This window comes from Lipomyces doorenjongii, assembly GCF_038497915.1.
Source record: "Lipomyces doorenjongii strain NRRL Y-27504 unplaced genomic scaffold V1508scaffold_192, whole genome shotgun sequence".
NCBI classification, from domain to species: Eukaryota; Fungi; Ascomycota; class Lipomycetes; order Lipomycetales; family Lipomycetaceae; genus Lipomyces; species Lipomyces doorenjongii.
In genome coordinates, this window is record NW_027118259.1 from 3,361 (window position 1) to 11,114 (window position 7,754).

Below are 7,754 nucleotides of genomic sequence, written 5' to 3' on the forward strand. Positions count from 1 at the left end.
CTGGACATCGGAATTGGCCGACCCACACATTCGAGGGACGTTCGTTGCAGTTCAGTTTACCCTGGCAATGGCAGGATCCGCAATGTGAGTGTTCTCTTCGCCCGTCGCAGAAATTTCATCGCTTCGTGCTGATGGTTAGTGATCAAGCGTTTATTGCATGGAATTCGCTTCAGGGTTCAGGGTTCTTAGCCTCGTAGTTAAACGCTGAACGCGCTGCACAAGCCTTTGATTGCTGGAAGCTCTCACGGTTAGGGTTCATAAAGTACTACGTTATATGTAACTCACATCCTGGCCAGTCACCATTTCGCACATGACAGTTCATCTTTGCCTAGGATTTGTACTCGTGGATAAATCTAGCGTAATATTGCGGGCGCGCAATAGAATGCGGTATTGATCTGCAATTCCTATCACCTGGCACGCCCTAACTATTATCACACTGCCAGATTGAGTAAAGAGTAGTGCTTATATGGAGAGTTTTCGAAGCATAAAAATACCTTACCTCACCAATTCCTACTCCCTTGAACGTCTCCGTATTTTCTGTCTCTAAAATTCTCCCCAACTCATGAATGACCAAGGCCCAAATAGAGTAGGACCGCCCGGAGGACTTACTTGGGATGAGGAACCTGTTCAGTGGCAGCCTGACGATAGTGCCGCTGGTAGTGGGGCAGGTGGAGCTGGTGTAGAGGCACCAGGAAATGAGGATAATGCTGCTGGCAGTGGGGCCGGTGGAGCTGGTGGAGCTGGTGGAGCTGGTGGAGCTGGTGGAGCTGGTGGAGCTGGTGGAGACGCGCCAGGAATTCAGGACAGTAGCATTGAGAATGCAGAAGCTAGGCAAAGAGACGAGTTCAAACAGCTGGAAGCAGAGCGCCTAGCAGAAATGAATGAGATGATGAGGCAGACCGAAGAGATGAGCAGGGAATTGCCTCGCTTTCGAAAGGGAAAATGATGAATCTAATTATTTAATTTTCCGTTCAACGTTTGATAACAATTTCTCTACCTGTACTCGTGGTTCGCTATATTTCCACACGATCGCCAACGATCTCTTGTACTTGTCGCTCGCGCAAGACGATTTTATTAATATTTTATTCGACCCTCGTTAAGGATTTTGTACTTAAATATGATTATATGATGCCAGTCTTTGGAAGCAGTAGCTAGTCTAAAGGCTACGTTGCGATCAAGAACAGACCCACGCTCAACCAACTAGGAACTGTGCACTAGAGAAGACAATCAGCATAATACAATAGACAATCAGCATAATACAAACAAATGGCTGGGTGACAAGGCAAACTGGATGGCAGATTCACTGGACAATTTCACTCTTGAGGTCCTTGTGCCCTAATGGAAAAGGACTTGATTCTCAAACTGATATCTTTCTTTCTTGAGCCAATCAATTGGGTACCGCGGTGGGATTTCATGTCCACGCTGTCCATAGAGCCAGCGTTGGGACTGTGTACCTGGTACCGAGAATTGTTGCCAAGACTCTCCCATATCCATTATTCACCCTATGTACCGTTGGCCATCCGTATTCGCATAGAGTTGCGTTCCCTCAATGATGCATGAATTATGACCTCACGTAGCACTAATCCGACGCAAGTTCCTCGCGCCCACATCACAGGTGGTCACCCGTGTCCAAGTCACACCGCGCATCCTCATTATGCCAATCGATCAGTTGAGCGACACGGGGTAATAGACTCATCTTCGGCTAGAGTGAGTTGATATATATGTATAGAAATCATAATTCCCTTGGCAACTAAATACGTCAATCAACTTGTCTTCCTATCACTATACCCTGTCTTATTGAGAATAACAAAGCTCCTACATAAGGCCTATTTTTTGATTATCTCTATATCTGTCGCAAAACAGCAGCGAAGTATCGATCCGTCATGGATCTTCCCAGGGGTTTTCAAAGTGAAGGGATTCTTCACAATACACCAGTTGCTTCTCCACTCTACCGGTGTATCACCTCAGACGACCGGAAAAAATATATGATTGCATATCGTGCTGTTACCATCTTCCCCTTTAAACACGACAATAAGTTACCCGACATCAAAGGGCCCGACAACAAAGTGCCCGACAACAAAGTACCCGGCAACGAAGTACTCGTAGCTATACCAGAGACGAATTGCGCTGATAGCGTAGGGCTCATGGTGGACGAAGGGAAGAATGCTCCACAGAATATTGAGATACATGCCGAAGACGTCTATTTCTACGCCGGCTCTCACTTCCACTTCCCAGGCAAGAATGTGACCATCACGGCAAACCGCATCTTTTGCATCCCAAATCCAAAATCACCCAGCAGCACTACGATTCAGATTGACTGTTCCGGCCCTGATGCAATAAAGCATGATACTTCTTTCACAGTGGGAGCGGGAGCCTCCGGCTCACCGGGCTATGCAAATTACAATCCAAGTCACGGTTTCTGGTCGTGGGGTGATTTGCCGGTTTGGATTAATGACCGTCGAGGAACATGGGATTGTAAGGCAGCAACGAATGGAGCCGCCGGCGCCAACGGCGCTGATGGCGGTGCAGGCGGCCCTGCCGGTAATATCACCATCATCGGAGAGCTCTCAGTCACTGGGAAGATGAATTGTACGCTTCACTTGAACGTGTGTGGCGGTAGAGGGGCTATCGGACAACGAGGTGGAGACGGCGGTAACGGGGGCAATGTTATTGTGGGTGACTGGGATGGCTACTGTTCTGACCGCAGAGACCATGAACAAGATGTTGATGGAATGCCGGACTTGACTAGTCTTATTGGCAATCCAGCGGCAGGCGGTAATGGAGGTAATTATGGGGCCGAAGGACAAGGTGGTATTGTTTCTACTTGCCTGACACCGAGAAATCTCTTCACGACCAGCGCTCAACTACAAGGTACTATTCAGCGGTCATCAGATCGAGCTGCTGCGGGTGAGAATGGTTCAAGCGGCGTCATCATCGGGCATGACCCAGTAGCAGCAAAGCCAGTCCTGGGCAAAGGGGTTCCTGGAGCAGCTCAGAACGATGCCAACTGTGGAAGTGCTAAAACGATGACCGACACTGTCGGTATCCGCGATGCAGTTCATCTCATGATGATAATTCAACGTCTGGCTTTTGAATATCACATGGGATATGGGGCACAACCAGAAGCCGCAGTACTATTTGCCACTACCAAAAACGCTGTACATTTCAAGGACTCTCTTCGGTGGCTCGACGGGGTTGTAAACTTGTTCAATACATCTCAGGATGAACATGGTAAACGTGCGGACTTATCTGGCAGTCAGCCGACAGGTCGGCATGCTTTCATAGCCTACACACAACTGCTGAACAAGATGCATGGGCTTTTGGACTATTACGGCAACCCACTTAACCTGATACCTCAGCCTAATATTGCCCTCGTGACTGTGGACGATGACATTAACGCACTCGAAGATGTCGAACAAAGGCAGAATGCAGTGGCCGACAAGTTGTCGAACATCCATGGACAGGCAGCGGAGGTCCAAAGCAAAGTCCAAAGTCTATTTCAACGTGGAGAACTAGATGCAAAGGCCAACGCAGACCTTGAAAAAAAATTAGAGGGACAATACGCTAACATCCGGAGACTGCAGACTATGCTACAAGTCAAGCAAACGTCATTGGTAGAAGACCTCAAAAAGTTCGAGAGAGACTTGTTGAATTACTTCCCCAAGTGTGGTTTACAGGGCTCTGGTTTGCAGGGCGTGATCGGAGCTGTGGGAACAGTGGCTATGTTCGCGACACCAGAAATGGGAGCAGCCAACGCAGTGGGCGGAGCCCTCTCAGTCATAGGATCAGGATTAAATCTCAACAATATCGACCCGGATAATCCAACAGCGAATTATAACGTGATCGCAAGACAAGTCTACAATGTCGGTGAGGTGCTTTCGAGTGCAGATTTGCAGACCGCAATCGAGAGCGCCAGTACCGACTCCATGCAACTCAAAGAGAAAGACCCCAAGTACTTAATTACGATAAACGCAGAAAGAACGAAGTTTATTGGATTATGTGATCAGTATCTTGATGATAGGAAAATCAAGGGCATCAGCGACGTTAAATCTGCATTTGACGACTTTTTGAAAACGGCTCAAGAGCAAAATCTTGCAATAGGTATGTACAACCAAACGGCAGTCGCGTACAGCAAAGCTGTGTCAGATCAGGCCCTTGCGGAAAGGACGATGGCAGTACTTGGTCAAAAAAATGCACAGCTTTCCACAGCAGAATTCGACCTTTTATATTCGTACTATACTCACGCAGCTACCAAGCAAAAGGCCGAGACGCTACGCAATCTTTACAACTGTGTTCGAGCCTATAATTGCGCATCCTTGGAGTCAAGTCAAGCATTTGAAGTCATGACAGAGCTCGAATCTTTCGACAAAATTAACGGTGTAACTTTGAAAGTGGCATTCACAGATACATTTGCGCCGGAAGTCGTAAAGTACAATTTGACTTTACAAGATGTTACTCAGCATAAAGTATCTGCATCTTTTACTCAAGAAAGCCATCCGCTCCTCTTTGATAAGTTCAAAACCAACAGATCAATGACATGGTATCCATTTCTCGCAGACCGTGGTCGCTATGGCATGCAAAAGGATTGGTACGATATTCGAATGGAAGACTTCCGAATTATTCTGGTGGGGGCAGAAAACAAAGTGGCTGTTAACGATAGCCAAAAACAGATTAACGTGGACGTTAGATTTGGGTCTCTCTTCACCGTCGAAGATCAGGTTGGAATGGAACATGATTTTATGATAGGGGAGCGAACTACAACTTATTCCTATTCGTATACTGATCCGAAGAGCTCTGAATCAGAGGACTATACCTCTACATCGTCTAGTTCGCTGTATCAAATGAGTTTCAAGTTCACAACGATCAAGGGAGATTCCTCGAATAACAACATAACGCCTTTGTTCAGTCCGTTCACACATTGGACAATTTATGTGGACGAAAACGTGGATTTGACGGAACTACAAGAAATCAGGATTATAATGGATATTAAGGTTCGGACGAGGAAATCTGCAACAATCGACTCTGCGATGACGGATGATATCGCCTCTGATGCCGTTTGTGAGCGACGATCAGTCAAGAAATATTTGCAACATTGCGTTGGAGTTATACATTCGCTAGGTAATGTGCTTCGTAGCTGTGCTTGATAATTGCTCGGTAACGTTGATTTTCCGTTAACCGGCGAACTTTCATGTGGCCGGCAGCTTGGCTCAGAATATACAAAGGGACAAGAATAAATTCTATATATATAACATCACCTGTATATACGGCAAGCGTTGCAACGGGGTGCAACAAGGTGCAACGGGGGCGTGGTGGGAGGGCGAAATGAAAGCGAATCTAAGTAAGCGACCGACCAGTCTTTAGTCATTGAATACTGCATATGATTGCTTTGGACCGGCAGGGTAAAATTTCCAAGAATCCAAAACTTGATCATCCCTTACCTTGCTGAAACTTATCGCACTGCGATAATTCGCAGTGACCCAGTTTTGTTGTCTTAACTACAAAACGTAGAGCAGCAGTTGACAATTATGAGAACAACTGAAGTCGGTTAAATCGGAATTGTTGGGTGGCGTGGGATTACGAGACCCAGTAATGATTTGAGCTGTCTCTAGGCATCGCTAGTACCTATTGTCAGCGCATTTCTCAGGCCGTAATCGGCGCGTACTCGTCTGCATTGGTCGTCTCTCTTAAAAGAGATGAGACAATTCAGCGCACTGCCATAGCTCTTAAGTATATACCACAAATAGTTACTTGTCAAAACTGCGTACGGAATACACATGGCCGGGAACACTGACATCAACTGTTTTTGGTTGGCCAATTTTGGTAGCGGACCATACTACCCATTATGAACGGGTAAGCTTACTGGTCAGGGTAGTCTTTGTTAGCGGGTAGAAAAAATGAGATTTGTATTTGTGAAGCATTATGGAGATGAATATATTGGTCAACATTTTCGGGAAAAGACAAAACAATTTATTATTTATCAGTACATCGCACTGTTGAATACTGTGAGGCGGGAGTTGCCAGTGATGAGTAAAGTAAACGCTGAATAACCCAGCAACACGACAAACGAAGCCAGCGGCTCACAAAAATCAACATGTCAGAGTTATTTCTTTATAGCAAACAGCAACATTATATTGGTATAATAAATATAAAATAAGATATTGTCTGGCTTATATGTACGCGTCGTATGTTACCTCCGGTTGCAAAGGCTGCATCGCCTCAGCTTACCGGTTTCTTCTACGGCTCTCCCGCCTTGGTACGCACCCTGGACTACGTCTTCCTGGCGGGGACGTACGATGTTGTCTCTCTGCTCCAGTCAAAATAATGGCAAAAGTAATAAAAGATCTATGTCCTTGGCCATTTCTTTTTTGATGTTGTACATGGGCCTGCATTTGTGTAAGTTGATCAGTTAAAATCTCGGCCTGATATATTCCCTGTTCCGCCCCCCTTGTATCTGATCAGTTGCGACTGTCGTCGGACTTGGTGGACTCACTCTGCTTAAACTTTTTTTATTTTTCTCTGTGTGACGTTGCAGTCGGACTATAGTCTTCGGTCTTTCGGGTACCCATGCTCTGGAGATCCTTGTGGCTGACTGCTTTGTGGAGTAACAGGTGTTTTAAAAGAAATAGAACGGTTACTTAGTACCCTACTTGGATCAAACGGAACTAGCGCTATAGCTCTAAATCCAACTTTGAATATTTGGCGCGGACGATACGGTCTGTCGTGGGAGATTTGATATAGGCAAAATCCAACTTGTCGATATGGTTGACGCCAGACTTGTACTCGCTTCAACATGACTACCATATGATCGCTTTATCGGCGCAAAACGGCCCACATCGAGCGGTTGAAGCGCATGAGATAAGTGAGCTGGCGTATAGAACGTAATAAGAAAATTTTCTGCGCAACATTGATCAAATTCTCATGTAGCATGACTGCCGTGCCCATCTAAATTAGTAGTTCAGGGTTTTCATGTCCGATTCCGAGTGGATTTATCGAAGACTTCTTGAAGCCGTTGTCGGCCAAGGTCGTTCGTAATCCAGTCGTTGGTACTCACACCTATTGATCAACTCTGGTATGTCGCTAATCCACGGTGATTGGAACGCTTTTTCTTTGGAAGATCGCCATAGGTGGTAGAGTCCACATCCGGAGGAATGGCTTTAACAACCGTCACCCACTTGCGATTCCCGGGCTGTCTCAGAAACGCTTTCCCATAAATTTCCTCAGAGGATACAATCTTTGAGGTTGCGATAACAACCATTTGGAAACCTGTTTCATGAAGTTGTACCTGTCGTCATCAGCAATCCCATACGTCTGAATCGTATTCCGTATGAGGTCGAACCACTTTGTAATGATCCCGGGATCCTCTGCCTTTGCCCATTAATGGTCGTATCCTCGGGAGTACTTCGACTTCAACTCAGGATGTCTCCTAATAAAATTGCGGACACATTTCTCACTGCCTTGGATGGGATTTTGGACGATGATTCCGCCCGTTTGAAAAGGAGGAGCAAATCCGCCATTCTACGTAAGTCCGCTTCTCTAGGAGGCAGTCCTCGGTTGTCCATTAATAGGATCCATTCTCTGTCGGTGAGTTTTCACGTCGGTGTAATAGAATCGCGAAAATGATGTGCGGCCATTTAGACGAGCACGAAGGGTAGAGTAGGGTTAGGGGTGTATACGATTTGCGATTAATCGTTATTCGTATTCGTAAAGTCCAATACGATTACTATACGAGTACATGTAAAACTTGACGATTAACT

The 7,754-nt window shown here is 46.0% G+C and overlaps 1 protein-coding gene across 1 annotated transcript; it reads left to right on the top strand.

The window, feature by feature from the left end:
* The first annotated feature begins 3,365 nt into the window (after positions 1–3,365).
* V1508DRAFT_428990 (uncharacterized protein) lies at positions 3,366–5,304 on the top strand. Its single transcript, XM_066941852.1, has one exon. The coding sequence runs from the start codon at positions 3,588–3,590 to the stop codon at positions 5,142–5,144; it is 1,557 nt and encodes a 518-aa protein (XP_066792050.1). The 5' UTR covers positions 3,366–3,587; the 3' UTR covers positions 5,145–5,304.
* Positions 5,305–7,754: the final 2,450 nt, after the last annotated feature.